The 21,190-nt window shown below is 30.3% G+C and overlaps 2 protein-coding genes and 1 pseudogene across 3 annotated transcripts; 1 reads left to right on the top strand and 2 right to left on the bottom strand.

Moving 5' to 3' along the window:
- Window positions 1–74: 74 nt before the first annotated feature.
- LOC149890758 (uncharacterized) lies at window positions 75–1,242 on the bottom strand (annotated as a pseudogene).
- Window positions 1,243–3,754: 2,512 nt separating this feature from the next.
- LOC149890757 (zinc finger MYM-type protein 1-like) lies at window positions 3,755–6,566 on the bottom strand. Of its 2 annotated transcripts, none has more exons than XM_090081670.1 (3): window positions 4,758–6,548; window positions 4,445–4,637; window positions 3,755–4,357 (listed from the first exon to the last, which is right to left on the bottom strand). In XM_090081670.1, the coding sequence occupies exons 1-3, from the start codon at window positions 5,729–5,731 to the stop codon at window positions 3,755–3,757; spliced, it is 1,770 nt and encodes a 589-aa protein (XP_089937796.1). In that variant the 5' UTR covers window positions 5,732–6,548. The 2 variants fall into 2 exon arrangements, with proteins under 2 accessions (XP_089937796.1, XP_089937795.1); XM_090081669.1 differs by having other exon boundaries at window positions 4,097–4,357; window positions 4,449–4,637; window positions 4,758–6,566.
- Window positions 6,567–10,767: 4,201 nt separating this feature from the next.
- Window positions 10,768–19,246, top strand: LOC145200088 (stress-70 protein, mitochondrial-like). The gene is made up of 12 exons (XM_090081662.1): window positions 10,768–11,105; window positions 11,431–11,608; window positions 11,906–11,991; window positions 13,094–13,218; window positions 13,504–13,577; window positions 13,674–13,780; window positions 16,298–16,460; window positions 16,663–16,965; window positions 17,875–18,325; window positions 18,415–18,602; window positions 18,724–18,867; window positions 18,952–19,246. Exons 1-12 carry the CDS (start codon window positions 10,993–10,995, stop codon window positions 19,012–19,014), a joined length of 1,995 nt encoding a protein of 664 aa, XP_089937788.1. The 5' UTR covers window positions 10,768–10,992; the 3' UTR covers window positions 19,015–19,246.
- The last annotated feature ends 1,944 nt before the right edge of the window (window positions 19,247–21,190 follow it).

Here is a 21,190-nt window from a genome sequence, read left to right as displayed (position 1 = left end):
AAATTACGCAGGTGTTTGGATATGCTGATAGGGCACATTTGTATTAAGATTGATTGAAATATTCTGGCCAAAAGTTAAATGACACCAGTGCTAGAATTATTAGTATCCCTAGAAGCAATAGGGTTAAGTCGAATGTTCTCAGGTGATACAGTTTCTGGCACTTCGTTTAAGTCTATTTGAGTTCTATCAAAACTCATATTTGCATTTGACTGAATGCATTTTGTTTCAGTGTTAACAGTTAATAACAATAAAGAGTTGCTGCCGTTAAATGATATGGTAAATGATGAAGTAACCGCATCAGGTTCTAGATTTAATGTTAACTTTTGTTGTTGTCTAGATTTAATGTTAACTTTTGTTGTTCTTCAACTACTGTAGCAAAATATTTTTGAAAAAGTTGTATGATAAATGTCATTAAAATCATCATGAAATTAGTTAGGTTAATTTTATGTTACTTCATATTCCATTGTATAGCATAATTGTCCAATAATATACATAAACTGAAGTTATCAGCTTATTTAAATAATAAAAGATATAAATTGTCAGGTAGAGATTTGTAATTAAAAAAAGAAAGACAAACATTTTTTAACTCTTGGCTTTGAGAAACAAACAAAAAACTTAACTGTCTAAAAAGTATATAAATTACTTATTCCTGATTGATTATTTGATATAATCTGATTTTTTGGTGCTGGACTATCATTTGTCAATGATAGTGCAAAGTCAGTCAAAGAAAAGATCTGTGGAATGAAGGGGCAGATGCCAGTTTCTTCAAATCCTTTTCTTGCAATGCAAGTTGTTACTGGTTGGTCATATGCATGTCTTACGAGTGCAGGAATCGGTGCTTCAGTGATTGGTCAGCCTGGGTGATTTACCATCCAGTTATCACAAGCTTGACTGTAGTAAATTTTGAATGGTGAAAAGAAGGTAACATCCAGAGGCTGTATCATATGGGTGACATGTAGTGGCAATGTTAACATTAAAATTGAATGTTTTCTACAGTATTCAATGGCTACAAAAAGCTTATGTGTGATTTATGGTTATCCATAATTAACAAAACAGGATCTACAGTTGTTGCTTTTGTGTGAGAAGCAAAGTGTTTTAGACAATCTACGAAAATTTGCTGCGTCATCAAACCTGTCTTACGGGCAAATCTAACTGAATCAGGTGGAGAATTGTCTAGAAAATCATACCGCATATTTTTTTGTCAAAAAATAAAAACCGGAGGTATGTAAATTTCAACAGCATCCATGCTACAAACTATGGTTACGGTTTTTTCTCTTTCAGTAGAAACAACTTTACCCGCTCTTTTAATGCCTTTGACAGAAAATGCTTTTGCGATTTTTGTTGATACAGTAGGTACCCCACTTTCATCAGCATTGATGATTCTTGAAGGTAAAATTTATGCGTTCTCAAAAGGTCTTAAAGTAAATCAAGAAATATTCAGTCAAGACCAACAATTTTTAAGTCCCTGTTAAAATTATGTTGAACATTATTAAATTCTGCAAATTCAAATTTTCTGAGCTGCACTTAGATCATACAAAAAAAACCTTTTTACTCAACTTGATTAAATATTCTGCATGTAATTTTTCCATTTCCAATAAAAATATAGGAAGAAAGCTTCCATTGCTGATCGGAAACTGATCAGAAGACTTTTAAAGGTAACGTCTCAGTATTGCCAAAATTTATAGCAGCTTGGTTCTTGCTGCAAGCTTTGGAATTGTAAACTTTAATAGAGAGAGACGTATTTAGCATTGTCCAGTTTTAATTGGCACCTCTGCTTGTAGTTGTGAAATAGTTTCGAACCATTTTAATAACTACAAATATAAGTTATTAGAAAATATACTAGATTTTTTTTTAAATGAAAACCTTATATATATATATATATATATATATATATATATATATATATATATATATATATATATATATATATATATATATATATATATATATATATATATATATATATATATATATATATATATATATATATATATATATATATATATATATATATATATATATATATATATATATATATATATATATATATATATATTGTAAGGGCGGCGCTTTTAATAAATATTTTGTATTAGTGGTGTTATGGTTGGCTCTCTGTTGTTCATTATGTTTATAAAATACAAATAATAGTCACTTTTTCCTTAATAAAAACGACCAAAATTTCTGTTTATTCTTCTTCAATCTAAAAGCTTTTTTTGATTTCCATTTAATTCTTTACTTCTTCTGATTTTCAAAATTTTCTCTTTTGTTCACTTATAAAACTTCTCTTTTGTTCACTTATAAAACTTCTTGTTTATCCAAATATTTTCTATCACAAAAATCTCTCATTCTTTAAAATTCTTCTTTAAAGCTTTCTTAAAAACTCTTTTTTATTTCTTTTTACAACTCTATCTTCCTCTCTTTCTGCCCTTCTCCTTCTTCTCAAAAATCTATTTTCTTTTGAGCTTTTATATTTTTTGGTTCTATTCGCTTTATAATTTACTTACATGACAGGTTGATGAACCACCTTGTGTACGTCTTTTCTCTATCTTTGTTTTTAATTTTTGTTCTTTTTGCTTTATCATTTAATTATATGGCAGGTTAATGAGTCATCGCGTGTAAGTCTATTCCGATATATATATATATATATATATATATATATATATATATATATATATATATATATATATATATATATACAAAATGCATAATAAAAATAGACATGCATAAATAATAATATTCAAACATAATTAATTTAAATTAACTTTAAAATAACTTTTATGTTTTTATTACTATAAGTTAAACCAACTTTGTTGGCATCAAAATTTAAATTAAACAAAACAAGAGGCAGCGTTTATACAGTTTATAATAAAACATGTACTTCGGCAAAAAGACTACCGAGTCATCTTGTCCCATACATCTTGCCCAAAGGCTACACAATCTTCAAAATGATTCAGAACTATACATAAAAAAAGTTATCATAGCTTAATATTACTTGTATGGCTTCCAAATTGAACAAACTGAATGAGATATTCTTGCTGACCTTTAGCTGATGATGCAATGATGAAGTCAAATGCAAGTGAATAAATTTTTTTTTTTAACATCGGAAAAACCTTATTGATACTTATCTTTCATCCTGAAACTAATATTTATAAAGAAAGCATAAATAAATTTAGTCAATATAATCTACATTGCTCTTATTTGACCCCATGTTCCTCTATATTGCTCTAATTTTAATATTTCTTAGTCCATGGCTTCTTCTAACTAGATTTTAATATAGAGCTGATGCCATCTCTCGTAGTGAATGGAATATATTTTTGAAAAGATTATGACTTTTTGAAGCAAAATATATTGAATAATTTTCAAATTAATTAAAATCTTTGATGTCAGTAGGAATTATTATTGCTCTAATTCATGTAAGACACCCCTTATGTTTGAACCACCTTATGATTGAAATAACTTTTACAGAAAACCTATATCTTATCTAACCGGACCAGGCCCGGATTAAGGTCTACAGTGCCCATAGGCTGTAAAAAATTTGGTGCCCCCAATTAAAAATTTTTTTTTTACATATTTCTCTACTCGATACTTGAATAAATAAAACTTTATTTTAGGTTTATTAGCCACATCAATATGTACATGTATATAATACCTATGTGAAAACAAATAAAAACATAAAATTAGAATTAAGCAAAATATATTTTAGATATATAAAAATATAAAATAATCATATTACAAAATGTAACAAACCATTATTTTATACTTTTCTTTTTCTTGCTTTTTGATGGGCAAATGTGTTAATAGTATCATTAAAATCTAATTTTTCAACCAATTCTGCTTCAATGCTAAATATTGCTAATGCATTCAGTCTTTCCTCCTTCATGGTTGACCTCAAGTAGGATTTTACTCTTTTAAGTACAGAAAAAGCTCTTTCGCCTGAGCAGTTTGAAACTGCTGTACTAAGGTACATACGCATAACTACTTCTAAATTTGGAAACATACACTCTAATTCTTTGGTCTTGATGTACTTATACATAGAGAAAACAGATTTTACATTTTTATCCGTGGAAATTAATTTTGAAAAAAGAATACACTCATCTATAAGTAAGCTTGAGTTTTCAACATCATCAATAAAATATTTTGCCAAAGTTTCACATGTGTTCCTTATAACAATAGAACTCGGTGTTTTATACAATGTGGGTATACACCCATAAATATCTGATATTTTTTCATAAGCTTGTCTTCTTGAACTAAGTTGACATTTAAGTGTATCAATGATCACATAATATACATTTCTAACAAAATCTATTTTCCCTGTGATTTCTGTGAGAGGTTGAGATCTTGATTCATCAGCCATAGCCTAAAAAAAAAATAGTTTTTAATGTTGTTAATGTTTATGACTTTTTTCAAATTATTTTATGTGTACTTTAAAATTAATAAGTTAAACATACCTTTCTCTTTTTTTTCTCTTGGAATCTTTGGCATACTCCGAACAATCAGTAATTTCTACAGCCTTATTTTCAAAAACATCAAAATCATCTCTGATCTGTACCAAGTAATTTTCAAGGCCATTATATAGGTCTAATACTGTATGAAGATCAATGTCAGTTGATTGTAATTTTTTATTTGTAGCATTAAAACTAAAATCATATTAAACTTTATATTAATTTATTTATCTATTAAGCTGACCCAAATAAAATAAAATAAATGAAAGCATAATTTATTATTTAAAAATAATTAATTTATAGAGTGAAAAATACCTGTTTAATATTGAATTCCATATGCATATCATTAAACCAGTTTCTAAAGTTTTTAATCTTGCAAGCAACCCATTAGCTTCTACTTTATATACAGCTTTTTCTTTCTGATTATCAACTATACTATGCAAAGCTTCAATTATAAATGCATAGGAATTAAATAAAGCATGGCAAGCATCAAAACGAGCACTCCAGCGAGTTACTGATAAATTTTTTACACAAAGATTTTTCTTCAAATATGTTTTTAAAATGTCCCAACGTGCAGTAGAACTAGAAAAAAAATTGTATAGTTCCTGGAGAAGCATAAAAAATGAAGTAGCAGAATTACAACTTTCTGCTGCACACGTTCCGACCAAGTTAAGAGAATGTGCAGAACATGGTACATACTCTGCAAATGAATTAAAACTTTTAATCCTTGACTGCAATCCAGAATACTGACCTGACATATTTCTCGCATTGTCGTAGCTCTGGCCAGGACAATTTTCAATTGGTATATTGTGTGAATTAAGAAAATCTGTTACAACATTGCTCATTTCTTCAGATTTATGACCACTGTTTGGAATGAATATTAAAAATCTTTCTGCAGGTACACCACTAGGTAAAACATATCTTAATGCAATAACAAGTTGATCGACGTTTGCTATAGTAGGTGTAGAATCAACAATTAAAGAATAATACTTAGCTGCTTTTAATTCTTTTAATATAATTTTAATTATATCATTCTTCATCAAAAGTAAAAGTTCTTCATAGATTGTGGATGATAAATAAGACGGAGTTCCTTTCCCTCTATTCCCATATTTTTCTATATGTTGAGCAATAAAAGGGTCAAATTTAGCAAGTAACTCTAACGTTCTCAAAAAGTTCCTATTGTTAATTTTGTTAAATTGTTCATTATCACCTCTGAATGATAAACCTTTTGCACAGAGAAATTTAATTACTTCAACAATTCGATGAAGAACAGCTTTCCAGTAATTCATTTCATCAGTCACTTGTGTTGCCAATTGAGTGTCAATTCTACCTGCATCACTTTGTAATGTAATAAAACTTAATGTATTGTTTTTATGTGCCAAAGAATTTTCGTGCCTGGAAATAAGTTAATGTCCATTTTTCCAATCATTAAATCCAGCATCTCCCAGTTGAGTACTGCATCCAAATAATTTGCATGGAGCACAAAATAATACAAATTTTGAAATTGAATAAACAAGCCATTTCCGTGAAACATTTTCTACGTTTTTTCGATTTTTCGTAAAGATTGATTTACTACAATAACGATCATAATCAGAATAAGATCGTTTTGATGAGGTTAAATCTGCATCAATGTTCTGATCATATCCAAATTTTGCAATATAATTATGACATATATTACTATTTGTCCAATCTGCTGGATCTTTAAAATTATTTGTATTATTCTGCGTAAGAGGATTAGGAATGACATTTAGCTCAGATTTTTCTGATTCCTCATTTACATCAACAACTGATTGATCTAAAGAAGACGCAGTACATTGAATAGAAGTAGAAGTAGTAGAACAATTATTAGTAATAGTTATATCATTTGAAGATTCTAGTTTATTATCTTCAACACAACTAGAGGTAATGTTATTTATTTGTTTGAAAAAATTATTTAACCTAGGTATTTTACTAAGTAAAATCACTTCTTTTTCTTTTTTAAAAATTACACGCTTTCTCGCTTGGGCTCCACTAATATGTCGTTTCTGATCCATTTTTACATAAATATCGAACACTAAACTAAATATAAAACGCACTACTCGCACTAAAGTAAAACCTTTATAATTTAAATTTACAAGTTACAATAGTGTTAACAAAACATACGTACGATCAAACGGAGGAATTTTCGATGCACGTGACACGTGTATACGAAATACTAATACTATTTAATATTTTATAAAATCATTTAAAATATTTTAAATAAAAAAAAATATTTAAAAAAAAATTATTTTATAAATTAAAGATGGTCATAAATTGGGTAAAATAGTATAAATACTATTTTACCCAATTTATGAACATCGGCGGCGAGCTACGACAAATATATATAAGTAAACGCACTGGCATTGTCTGCCGTCTGCGGCTCCACATATGTTATCGGTGTGCTACCGGTTCTACGGAAAAATAACAATCTAAAAATAAAACGAGGTTTAGAAGACCGTACGACAAAACGCATTGATTATTACTATTTCAAATTTCCGATATTATTTAAATAAAAATAACATCAGGATAGTATTGTGCTTATTGTCAATAATTATTTTACAGATTGTACAATTTTTCTAGTTTAAAAAAAAAAAAAAAAAGGATAGTATGTAGTGCCCGTGCCCCTAAATCCGTGGTTGTGTAGGCTGAAGCCTACACTGCTTACGCCTTAATCCGGGCCTGAACCGGACGCTACTTTCTAAAAGTTTTTGTTTATCATTATCACAACTGTATTATATTTCGAAGATATATTAAAATAAGATATGAACAAGAAATTGGAAATTTGATCTAAAGTATCTCACAAAAAAAAGAAGTTGAGAAGCAAACTTGGCGTTTGCCTTCGAGTCATAAATACTTCAGATTAATTTGATGAAACTAAAAATTCATCTGATATGGTGTCAGTTGAAAATATAGATTTCGAACAATTGTATTTTAATGTCAGTTAAATTAATGAAGATCAAGAATTCAATATAGATGTAGATCAAAACAAACAATAATAAAGATGTGATGGATAATATAAGTGATGAAGTTATTAACGTTGCTTCCGTTACTGACAATTTTTAACGCCTTTTGCCGTGTGGAATATAATTTTGCAGGCACGGTTAGCGTGGATCACGATAATGCCATCCTAACTGACCCACTTATATGGAGTGATAGCGTACACATCAAGGTACGCTCTGATGCAAATTTTGAAATCATTTTATTTTGTCCGCGGAAATTAACTTCATTTGAATCTTCGAATTGAGTGAAATTTTGACTTCATAGTGCTCCAATAAAAACACCGATAGAATGAGAACCACTCTATGTAATTTGATAAATTCGGTGCAAATGTTGCTTATAGCCACACTAATCTTTGGATAAAATTTCAGTTGGATTGGTTCATGGGTTACGGATTTATGGCACTTTTAGTTTAAATTTTGTTACTTTTTTGCTACTTATACCTCAAAACATTACCGATTACTGTGATATTTGGTTACTATTTACAAAACTATGGTTACATGAGTGTTCTACTATGTAATACCAACAATTTTTATTATAATTGTTTAATTGCTACATGTACCGTTTTCATTTTATTGACCGAAATATTTGTTTGCTAAAAAGCGTGGTTTGACTTGGCTAATACATAGCGTAAAAGTCTCGGCATTTCCTAAGGTATAAGCTACTGCCAAAGTGCAAATAAACCCTAAAAAAAAGTGCAAAACCTGGTCGTCTGTTAACATATTTTTATTGACTCTTGAAACCTTCTTAAATAGATTTACTTTCAAAATTAAGTGATAAAATAACTATTAAAACCCTTTTTTTTTTACATTATATTACCATTAAATAGCATCTGATAATGTTTTTTGATTTTCTCCACAAAAAATTTATTAATAAATAGTTCAATATACTCTTTAGTAAAAATACTCTACAATACTATTTGAAATGTAATATCAAAATTAACAACTTTTAAATTAACAGCATTTAAGGATTAAGTTGGTTAAAATGTGGTAGAAGACGGTGTGAATTTTAGGTGTTACGCTTGCAACAGTTATCATTAAGTAGCACCTTTTAAAACTTTCAATTCTTTCAGCAAGATCCGGCTGTAGGATGAATTCAAAGCAAGCTTTGACAATCAAATTGAAACTTTTAAATGCTTCAATTATGTGAAAGATATTAGGAGCAAAGTTTGTATCAGCAAGGTGCTGCAGCACATCCGCATTTTTAAGAAGCTTTCTGCATTCGTTTCAATCGAACTGGCCCCCATAATATGTGCTAAGTTGAATGCGGAGGGAAGCTGGCCACTTAACAGCTTCTATTCAAGCAGCTTTAATGATCTTGAAAAGATGACTGACAACTGCTAAAAGGAGATACAATTCCATCGGTGGGATGATTTCCAAAATCAGAAGATTGTCAGGCCCGCTGATGATTGGCTTTCGAATGACATTGCCGAACAGCTTTGCATTATCAACAACCCCACAAGATTGCTTAAAAGACTCGAGGCTAGATTGGATTAAGCTCAGTGTTCGCAAGTTTCCAGATTCAGTAAAACACTTGGATTTGAAGTCACACCATGTGCAAGGGTGCATACTTAAATGGGTTTGAAGACCACAAATTGAATTTACAACTTTCATATCACAAGCCTAAATTAGTTTAAGTTCAATATTGAACAAATCTGGTCATTAATTAATTTGCATTAATTAGTGACCAGATTTGTTCAATATTGAAGTGAGTTTCTGGCAAATCTTCTGATACCGCAACAAGAATTTGTCTCTTGACTCCAGTGTCTTTACCAGTTCTTTGAGTGAGAGATTGTTTTTGTGGCGGTGAGCTGATTTCATCCCTGAACGCAGTATTCACAATGCTTAGACAAAACTTGAGAAAACCTTTGCCACCATCAATTCCAAGCTAAACAAAATAGCCACCAGAAATTTTGCGAGATTGAAGAACACGATTCACAAGACTTGATAAATCATTGCAATGAGCAACAACCCGAACTGTACCAGAATCTCCTTTTCGGTCGGTGATTTTTAAGTCACTGCAGGTAAAGAAATCACTTAAGTGTTGACCTGCTCTTCGGAAATTCTTTTAAAAACTTGGCTCTTCCATCTTGCTGCTTGATGTTTGGTTTATAGCTTTAATGATAGTTCTTTTCAATTAAAATGACATCTTAAAAATGTTCTTTTGGTGTCAGTAGTTTTGCAATCACGTTGAAAAATTTCCTCTAAAAACCTTACACTGGTAGTAAAGTTTGACGGAAAAGAAGCTAGCAATCATGTTTCTCAACAAAACGTGTTTCAATAAAATTCATTCTTATTAAACGTTTGACGTATGAACAATTCAAGCAATACGAGGTATAAGATTAAGAGTAAGATTAAACAAAGTATATGAAGTTAGAAATGAGGAGCACGAGTTACAGTCTAAGCATACACACGGGAGGGCATACAGGGGATGGGAGGTTTACAGTCAATTACGTCGAGAAAAAGAACCATTAAAGAAAGAGGAAGAGTTATAAACAATATTACGTTTAATTTGATAAACTTTTATTGATAATGATATTAAGGGAAAAGATTTATTAGAATTAAAAGAAGTTTTTATTAGAATTAAAAGAAGAAATATAGCGTGCTAGGAAAAAATACGTGCATAGTATAATTGCCTCAGAGTGCTACCATTACACTGAGCCAGGAGGCCTCCTCACACCCTTATACACCTAAGCCTTCTAAGCTCCAAACCTTTAACACTCTTAACTCTAGTATTGATAATTAAACAAAGCAATAAATTGCTCAAATTAAATATTAAACGCAAAAAAACTTGAGAAGACTCCTTACGGCCATTCTGTTAACAGGAATCTATGCAGATGAAGTATGCTGCTATAGATTTTTAAAAACTCGGAAGTCCATTTGACCAAAATTCGTGAAGTTTTGTTAACACAACAATGTTGAAAATTATAATATAACTTTTAACATCAAGTTGAAATCATGGCCAAAAAATCATGGCCAAGTGCTTACCATGCTAAAAATTACAACACGAGCCCACAGGCTTGAAAAAGCACCATTCTTTTTTTTTTCGGAAATATATTTCCGAATAATAATTGTGTAATAATTGTGTTAATTAATAGTAAAATATAATAATAAAAATAATAATTGTGTTAATTGTGCAAAAAAAAAAGAATGTAATAAATGTAATTCCGAAAATATATTTATTTATATATTTCCGAAATAAAAAAGAATGGTGCTTTTTCAAGCCATCGGGCTCTTGTTGTAATTTTTAGCATGGTAAGCACTTGGCCATGTGAATAAAACGAAAGACACACATCCTAAACAAAAAGAGAAGAAAAAAATCCTTATTTTTTATTTGTGAAAGTGTATCAAAAGTAAAAAAGAGTAAGCAAAAATTAGCTGATTCTGCAAGATTTAGTTGCATCATACTGACATTTGGTAGAAAGTTCTTTTTTATCCTAACACTCAGGAACAATCGAGAATATCGTTATCGACACTCGGTTAATGACCTAAATCTTCCATTTTCAAGAAGTGTAACTGAGAAAAAGAGTTCAAACATGCTATCAACTTTAAAAAAATCTAGAGGTTTCCTCCATACTGTCTGTTACAAAGCTTTCTTTCCAAGTTCTTTAGCCGATTTTCAAAACGTTATTTTAAAAAGAGCATATGCGTAAGTAACTAACACATTTTGTCCATGTTGTAATCACAGTATAAATGGCTATAGCTAGCTTAAAAATTGTACACCTAAAATTTAGTTCCTATCTCTGAAGTATTTGTTTGTAAGAAAGTTTACTAATATAAGTAAGGTAAACTTTGAGCTGAATAAAGTTGCAATAAACACTGAACTTATTTAGTGTTGTATATTGGTAGTTACCTTAGCTTTAAAAGTAGTTTCATATATTACATATATTATATCTGTGCATTTTGACCTATCTTAGAAAAAACTTTTTCTAAATCAAACCCTTTTAACTTTTCACCAATTATTTTTTATATAGCTCGGTACAAGGAAATGTTATTGGAATTGATCTTGGAACTACAAACTCATGTGTTGCTGTCATGGAAGGGTCAGCTCCACGAGTGATAGAAAACTCTGAAGGCTCTCGTACAACTCCATCTGTTATTGCATTTTTACCTGATGGTGAAAGACTAGTTGGGGCACCTGCAAAACGGCAGGTAGATAAAATGATTGATGAAGTTTCAGATGTTTTTGTTTTAAAGAGAGATCTTACTGATTATTCCAAAGTTTGAGTAGTTAGTAGCTATGTAAAAGTAGTAAATTATACATTTTCAATTTGTTATATTTTATGGGGAATTTACCTTAGCATTTTTGCATCGATGTAATGGTTCTGTAATTTGTAAAATCTACTTTTAATTAGGAAATTGTTATTTCTTTAATGTTAACATAAACTTTATTTGTTTGTATATTTTTTAACATTCTATACTGTTGCAAGTAATTTTGTTTAATTTCAGGCTGTGACCAACTCCCAAAACACCTTGTATGCCACTAAACGCTACATCGGAAGAAGATTTGATGATCCTGAAGTCCAGAAAGACATGTATGCTAAACTTTTTCTTAAATTCAATCATTCCTAAAATTTACCTCAGGAAGGATGTTTATATTTTTTAAATAAATCTTATTTACAACAGCACTGACACTGATTTATTTGCAGTGTACATTGTCGACTATAACTGTGTTACCTTTTCAAAAAACTACGGTCCAATGATGAGTTGGGTTGTTACTATATATGATACAGTGACTTTTTACATATATAAATGGGTTTGCCTGGGATTTAAAAGTTCCTTTAACCTGCAATTATGTTTTCTTACTGTTCCTTTCAGCTAAAAATTTGTTTTCTTGGTCATGAGTTTTTTTTTTGAGTAAAATCTGAGATTTCATTGTAGATAGTATTAACTTCACTTGGCACTATTGTTTTTACTGGTTATTTAGCATAAGTTCTCTATTTAACTGTATCTTGGATAGAGTTAAGTTTGGTCTGACCACAAGGCTCAGTGTAGTGAAAGCCCTGACCAATAGTTGTGCTCTTCTTGATGTTTCTGGATCACACACTTTTGGCTACACAATATTTTCTAAAGAACACCAGGCCTGTAATCTTCCTGTTTGTAAATTATCAGACATTTTCTCTGCTTCATACTGAATCACTTATTCCTGAGTTGTCCATGGTAAAGGAGGATTTTGTCCCAAAAATTATCAACTATCCCAGAATCTTCAATTTAGAAATTGTCAATTTGGCTTACTTTTAAATTATGAAAGTTTTGATTTTACCTAAGGTACAGTGTGGAAAAGTGTCATAGTTTCACTACATTGACAAATAATAAATACCTGATATAATGATAAATTAAGTGATTTGGTTAATGTAAAAAGTAAATTTTAATTTTTAGAAAATATTTTTCAAAGATTTTTAACCATAGAGCATTATGTGGTCAATACAATAAATGATAATTCAAGGAATCATAAATGCTTTTTTTTTTTTAATATATATATAGATAGATAGATAGATAGATATAGATATAGATATAGATATAGATATACATAAAAAGTTTCATTCTATAAATAAATTTTTGAGACCTTTTACAGTCAGAAGAATTTCTCTAATATTTTTTAATCAACTTTTTATTTTTATTATTTTTTTTTTTTAGAAAAAATGTTCCGTACAAGTTAGTGAAAGCATCAAATGGAGATGTTTGGTTTCAAGCCCATGGTAAAACCTATTCACCAAGTCAAACAGGAGCTTTTGTTTTAACCAAAATGAAGGAGACTGCAGGTAGTATCACTTTTATTGACCTTAACTATTTTTTTTCTGTGGTTTTTATCTAGTGTAGTTTTAAACATACATAACTTCTTCATTTCACTAACCTTGTTTATTCAGATTAAGGTTTACAAATCAGTTATGACACTTTAAGTAATGAAATGTAAAAGAAACTTTCTATTCTACAATTCTATGCTTTAAAATAAATACTCAATTCCCTCTCTCTACCCTTAGCCATTTTAAAAGTTAAATTTTAAAAAATGATGAAGTTAAACAGGCATTAATTTTTTTCTTTTTTAGAAAGTTATTTGGGCACTACTGTTAAAAATGCTGTTATTACAGTGCCAGCATATTTCAATGACTCTCAAAGACAAGTAAAATCATCATAACATAACTTTTATTGTAATTAAAATCCTTGTAAATATATATATATATATATATATAAAGTTCAATCTAATTTATCCTTTCAGGCTACAAAAGATGCTGGACAAATTGCTGGCTTGAATGTTCTTCGAGTAATTAATGAGCCCACTGCTGCAGCTCTTGCATTTGGAATGGAAAGAAGTGATGATAAAATGTATGATTTTTTTTTTTTTTTAACCAAGCATTAAAAGGTTTCATAGATTCACTGCTAGTGGACTAATCACTTACTCCACCATTATAAAGTAGTCTTTTGTTTTAGGTTTCATCTGTCTGTTTTACACATTTTTCATAGATAAGAGTTTTTTTAGGTTGAAATAACCCAACCCTAACCCAATTATTAAGACAACAATAAATATTTTACAGTGTTACACTGAGCATCTATCAAATTTTTTTCCCTGTTCAAAATGAATGTTCTACTTGCTTTTACTATATCCATGCAGTTATTACATTGTTATATATTAATTTACATATGAGAAGCAGTTGCTTTTTTTATATTATGTAAATAATAGAAAACATCAGATTTATTAAATCTCTTTTTCTTAATTCAACTCAAGGTTAATTGATTATCAGATTGAAATTTAGTATGCGCTTGTTAAGTCTAAATTTTCCCTTGTTGGACACATTAGGAACTAGGGTGATATTTTTGTGGTTTTACTGATTTATCATAGCACTAGGTAGATTATCGAAAAAGCTGGTACCTTTGTTGAATTCCAAGTAGACCTGCTTTGGTGAATTCCAAATATAGCACTTATTTACATTTTGTCATCAAAGCTTTTAATCATTTATCATAAGTTTTATCAATTTCAAAAATTCAATCAAGTTAACTTAAAGGTAGTGATGATGGAAATAAAAACACTTACTTGTTTTACCCCCTCCCTCCTCCCTCCTCCTTCCCTCCTCCTTCCCTCCCTCCCTCCCTCCTTCCCTCCCTCCCTCCCTTCTTCCCTCCCTCCCTCCCTCCTTCCCTCCCTCCTCCCACCCTCCTCCTCCCTCCTTCTCCCTCCTCCCTCCCTCCTCCTCCCTCCTTCTCCCTCCTCCCTCCCTCCTCCTCCCTCCTTCTCCCTCCTCCCTCCCTCCTCCTCCCTCCTTCTCCCTCCTCCCTACTCCCCTTAGAAGAATCAGATGTTCTCAAATTACACAAGTATATCCAAGTAATACTTAAAGTTACCACTATTTGAATTCTTTAAAGTCATCAAATCTCCACTTTCAGTTGTTGCTTTTCTTGCATTCTGAAGAATAAAGTTGATAAAAAAGTTGATTGAAGTATGTTGTCACTCTCTCTGTTAAAATTTGTTGGGGAAAGCATAAGTTTACAGTTTGCTTTAAACATTTACTTGTAGAGTTACATTTTATTAACAATTGTAATGGTTTTGAGATTTTTTTAATAAGATCTGATTGTTTTGTTTTTTTTGTTTTTTTTTTTTTTAATTCACTTATTGCAAGAAATTAGCCTAGCTTACTATCAAGTAGGACAGCCCTAAACAAAGTTATCAGGCTCTTTATATTAACTATCAGCAATTAGCTTTATATTTGTCTCTCAACTTGAACAAGAGCTTTTAACTTATTTGCTGCTTCTTTGAAATATACTTACAATTGTCATATTATGTCTGGTCCTCAAAGATGTTATAAATTATTGTAATTTCTGCAGCAGGTTCTTGCACTTTTTCTCAAGTTTTAGAAAAGTTCGGCACCTTTTGTGATTGAAGGCATTTAAAGATCACACCATGTTATAAAGAAAATGCAAACATTATTAAAAAGTCATTAATATAACCACCGAAGAGAAAGATGCATTAGCTCTTTCTCATTTATTTTGTTTACATGCTTTATATCATACCACTCTTTTCATATATAAAGTCTTGGCATACCGAATATAACAATTATTTATTAGAGGTGACCTGAACTTTTTAGAAAAAAAGACAAAATGTGGAAATAACTGGATCTGCTTCAGCCAAAGTAGATGAAATTATGAGTAAAGTTTCTAAAGGGATCACTATGTTTCCCTGAACATGTAAAATTTATCTAGAAAAACTTGCAGTTCAATCTTATTCTCCAAACATTTCTTCAACTCTCCATATTCACAAAGAAAGATTATAAAGTGTCTGCACTTTCTTACTGTTGTAGGATAGTTTTCTTTTTCTGCTCTCTTTCCTTGCTCTCAAAACCTTGAGAATTGAATAATTTTGTGCAAATCTTGTATTTCAGGATTTATAGTGGACTCTGATGAAACACTTTAAGATGTTTTGAATGAATATTAAAATGATGAATTTTCTATACAAGAAATCATCTAATTGTAATCCAAAGAATATGTTAGTATACACAAAAAAGTATTGTAACATTCTTTAAAAAATTATATTTAAAATGCAAACTGGTAGTTCATAATTATCTTTGTCAGAAATATTCTTCTTTTATCTAATCTCATTGAATTGCAACAATTTTATGAATCAATTTTTAATAACGAAATAACCTGAAGACCATCTCTAAAGTTTTGTCTGGTTTTTCTCAATTCTTAACAAAAAATTTTCACTTATATCTAAAACTCTGTGCGAATTTTAAAAAATGTGTCACAAAATAAAATATTCAAAACTGAGCAAATCTAAGCGCAGTTTTTAGAATCTGCATATGATCTTATAAAGCAAGATGTGCATAATAGATTTTTTTAAACATTTTTTAGTATTGCTGTTTATGATCTTGGAGGTGGAACGTTTGATGTTTCTCTTTTGGAAATTCATAAAGGTGTTTTTGAAGTCAAGTCCACTAATGGGGACACTTACTTAGGTGGTGAAGACTTTGATATGGCTCTATTGGAATATCTTATTAAAGAATTTCAGAGAGATGTAAGATTTACTCCCGTAATAACTGTCTGTGACTGAGTTTTTGTGTATTACTAACATTTTTGTTATTTACTAACATTTTTGTTATTTACTTATGCTTATTAAAATTTGATAAACATCTTAAATTCATAAAAAGATGCTTATTATACATTAATTTGAGCTTCTTTATTTTGATGGTTCTAATTGATGTTGCTAATATTTTAAGACTGGTATTGATATTAAAAAAGATAACATGGCACTTCAACGTCTACGTGAGGCTGCTGAAAAAGCAAAGTGTGAATTATCCTCATCTCAGCAAACAGATATAAATCTTCCTTATTTAACCATGGATGCTACTGGTCCTAAACACATGAATCTTAAACTGACACGTGCAAAACTGGAACAACTTGTTAATCATTTAATTCAAAAAACAGTTGAGCCATGTAAGAAAGCTATTAAAGATGCTGGTGTCAGTAGAGGAGAAATTGGGGAAGTTCTTTTAGTTGGAGGAATGTCAAGAATGCCTAAGGTATTAGTTTTTAAGAATACTAATTCGCATTCAAACAATCTTTTTATTTACACTATATTCCTTCTACTGTATTAAGTTACTTCTTTTTTGACTTGTGAGCCACCTGTAAATGCAAATTTTGAAATAAGTTTGGCAATCAAAAACAATGCTTTTGTAAATATTTTTTTGTAAATAATTTGTAATTTTTTTGAAATTTTTTCATTTGTGAATATTACTAAATTTAAAAATTTATTGAAAATTAAAACTGGACACATCAAAGAAACTTCTCAACATCCTAAAGAAAGTTTCACCTTTTCCAATTAAAACCCCCCACAATCTCAATGGCCTATTTGATCCATTACTCTTCAAATCTAACTGCAGAGTATTTTTTAATCTTAAAGATCTGCCCTCCTGAGAACAATGCTTAAATATGGGGTACCAGTGCATACCTCTTAGAGAACCAAAAAGTAACTAAATGACAACAACGATTGGTCCTAGGAAATATAGCCTCCCAGCTCACCAATCCCTCTATTATTCCTTGCATTTTTCAACCGATAATTTTTGTCCTAAAAATCATTGCTTTTATGTTAATGATATATAAGAGTTGTTCTACCTCTTTCTACTGAAAACCATACTTAAATGTTATGTAATTCTTTGAATAAAAGCAAATTCAATTTTTTTTAAAAAAATTGACTTAAAGAATAAAAAATAATCTTTTAACCCAAGAAAATGTTTATGTGTAAAGAATTGGTTGTATTTCTTTTATATTTTAACTTTACTAGCTTGTCTATCTAGTTCTGTTAGGAATTACTCAAAATTTTGTATCAATTTTGCTGAACAGAATTACAATCTGAAAACTGAATTGATTTTTGCAAATGGTAACTTTGTTTCTTTATTTTAATTGCTTTTTTTTTTATGCTTTTTCCTAAGGTGCAATCTTTAGTTGAAGAGATATTTGGACGTAAGCCAAGTAAAGCTGTTAATCCTGATGAAGCAGTTGCTATTGGTGCAGCTATTCAAGGCGGTGTTTTAGCTGGTGAAGTAAAAGATATCCTTCTTCTTGATGTAACTCCACTTTCGTTAGGTATAGAAACTTTAGGTGGAGTCATGACCAAACTAATAAACAGAAACACTACCATTCCTACAAAAAAAAGTCAGGTTTTCTCAACTGCTGCAGATGGACAGACACAAGTTGAAATTAAGTGTTACCAAGGAGAGCGAGAAATGGCAGCAAATAATAAATTACTCGGACAATTTTCATTAGTTGGAATTCCACCAGCACCAAGAGGTGTTCCTCAAATAGAAGTTACATTTGATATAGATGCTAACGGTATTGTAAATGTCTCTGCTCGTGACAAGGGAACTGGTAAAGAACAACAAAGTGAGTCTCATGTAAAAAAGAAAATAATTTCAAACCCTTTTCTATGTGACTATTTTTGATTATATATTTGATAATATTGAATTTTTCAGTCGTTATTCAATCAAGTGGAGGCTTAAGCAAAGAAGATATTGAGAAAATGGTACGTCAAGCTGAACAGTTTGCTGAAGAAGATAAAAAGAAAAAAGAAATAGTTGAGACAGCAAACCAGGCAGAAAGTGTTATTCATGATACTGAATCTAAGATGGAAGAATATAAAGATCAATTACCTAAAGATGAGGTATGTCATATTGAGTTGTTAGTTAAGCTAGCTCTTTTTCGCTTCCTACTTAACAGTTCTTCATAAAAACTATTTATGCATAACCATATCAATGTTTTTAAAATAATTTTTTCATTTAAAGTACGAAGAACTAAAGACTGAAATTGCAAATGTGAGAAAAGTTTTAGAAAAAAAAGACGAAATTAAATCTGCAGATGAACTCAGAGAGTCATTCCAAAAATTGCAGCAAAAATCACTTAAACTTTTTGAGATGGTCTATAAAAAGGTGACAGTTATAACGAAATATAGAATTAATATCAATAAGTTCTTTTTTAATTTTATTTCTTTAACATTGTTATTTTTTATTTAGATGGCATCTGACAGAGAAAGTAGTTCCTCGTCTTCTAGTGAAAGCGGAAATAAACAAAGCTAAACTTTGAAGCGGTTGTTTCACGCTTCATAACTTTGCTATTTAAATCTCGACGGCAATCCTTGAAAAATAGGGATCGTTTTTATCTGCAGAAGCATAAGCAATTGAAATGAAATGAAACTCTCTTGGTCTTTGTAATGACGACGAAACGAATTTTAAAGTATATTAATTTTTGTTGTGAAGCTGAAACTTCGTCACCTTTTTGTGTGATTTTGCAGGAAAATTAATATTTAAATAATTCTTTTTTCAATTCGTGACTCATTGATGAAGTCTCGATAATGACTTGTTTTTAAAGTATTTTTAGTTTTAGAACCAAATACGTTATATTTCGGAAATACTGCAGACAGCTACCACCTTAGTTATTTCGGGTATTACCCGAATTAAAATATAATTTAAGTAATCACCCGATTGATTATAATATCCGATATTTGCCCGAAATAGAAATACCTGAAATAGTTCAACTAAATTTTTTTATTACATTACAAATGACAAAAAAAAGTGAAATATGAATATTTGGACTAAAGGAGTTCAATGAGCAAAATTAAAAGTAGCCTGTCCATTTTAAACCTGAAATTTCATCCAGTAATTTACTGTTCTCTCATGAACCACTAGCTGCTCCATTTTGCTAACGCTCAAATTTGTTCTCCTTACAGTGTAAATGTTCCCTGCTCTTGAAAGCACTCTTTCAGATGGGGCTGGGATAGCCAGAGTCTGCCTAGCGAGCCTTGCAAGCATAGAGTATTTGCCTGCATTGACTTTCTAAAAATTCAAATTATATACTTTTTTTAGCAGGTCCATCCCTAAGGTATTTGTATACCTCCTTTATTATTTTGTAACTAACGTCCCTCCTTTATATATGTTGCTCCATATCTCTGCGTGTGATGATTGTCCCACAAAGAAGCCATCAAACTATCGACATCCGAAAAGTCTGTATCATCTATGTTTTGGGATGAGATTTCATATGTTGTAGATTGCAGTGTGAGGTCTCTGTCAACAAGGTCCTTCAGTGTGTTCTTAAGGTTTTTCCTTGGAAGATCAAAATGGTCCAGTCTTTCTGTCATTGCTCCTATTGCTTGGAGATCCAAGTAGAGGGCCACAGTATACTCCATCTGTACAGTTTCACAATATGGGAATCTATCAAAAGCAACCTGACTGGTGGGTAGTTCCGTATTTCGGGTAGTTCCAATGATCGAGTAAATAAATAGGGAAGCGTATTAAAACATGTTACCCGATTTAACTACTCGAACAGTCTATAAACAGAAGGTCTCAACGTAAAAAAATTAATATGAATAAAATAAGAACATAGTACAAAATAAGAAGGCCTCAAACCGGCCTTAAAATAGAAATAAATAAAGTATAAAAAAAAGATTAAAATAAAACTTATATATATATAATTTCATAGAAAAGGCCTTCAAATGGTCATAACTAGATTAATAAAGAGGAGATCTTAAAATAGATAAATAAAAAAATAAAACTATTTTACATACTTTAAAGAAAGTTTATGGAAAATGCATGAGATATCCGATTTTATTAGCTGACTAGCGAGTAGTTCTGAAATACAGATAGTTCCAATTATTGGGTAACAAAAGCAGGTAGCGTATTAAATGAAATATAAATAAAATTTTTTTACTTCTATATTTAGGAGGTAATTGTACAAAGTTAAAGAAAAAAGCTGTTGAGAATTGAGTATTAATTACACCTACTCCATGTAAGTATTAATTTTTAGTTAATTACATGGAGTAGGTGGAATTAATAATTGCATGGAGTATAAGTTTCTCCCACTCCATGTACTTATTAATTTTTAATTAATCAAAAATTAATACTTACATAGAGTAGGTGTAACTATAAAATAGAAATAAAAGTGATATTATCTCTAGGGGTGTACCATATGCGACCGCAAACTTCATAATAAGTTTGATGGTTTCAAAATAAATGTTCCTTTGTTACTTTTATGCATATGGTTTGTTAGTGTTAATGCAAAAATCTTCAAATTAAAATATAAATGCAAAAAATAGCTAAAAAGTTGAGCAGTAAAAATAAACCCATTGTTGACCTTGCCATGAATGGCACCACCCCCTAAGACATTGCCAAGATGCTAAGTAAGCTTTGGAGTACTGCCTACACTTTAAATAAACGTCTTTAAATGACTGGTTGTGGTAAGAGGAAATCTGGTATGGTT

Source organism: Hydra viridissima, unplaced genomic scaffold, assembly GCF_058129835.1.
Source record: "Hydra viridissima isolate aposymbiotic clone 2 unplaced genomic scaffold, HvirCarnegie_v1 scaffold_3, whole genome shotgun sequence".
Lineage (NCBI taxonomy): Eukaryota > Metazoa > Cnidaria > Hydrozoa > Anthoathecata > Hydridae > Hydra > Hydra viridissima.
Note: the sequence above shows the minus strand (reverse complement) of the source record. Positions and strands in the feature narration are given on the sequence as shown.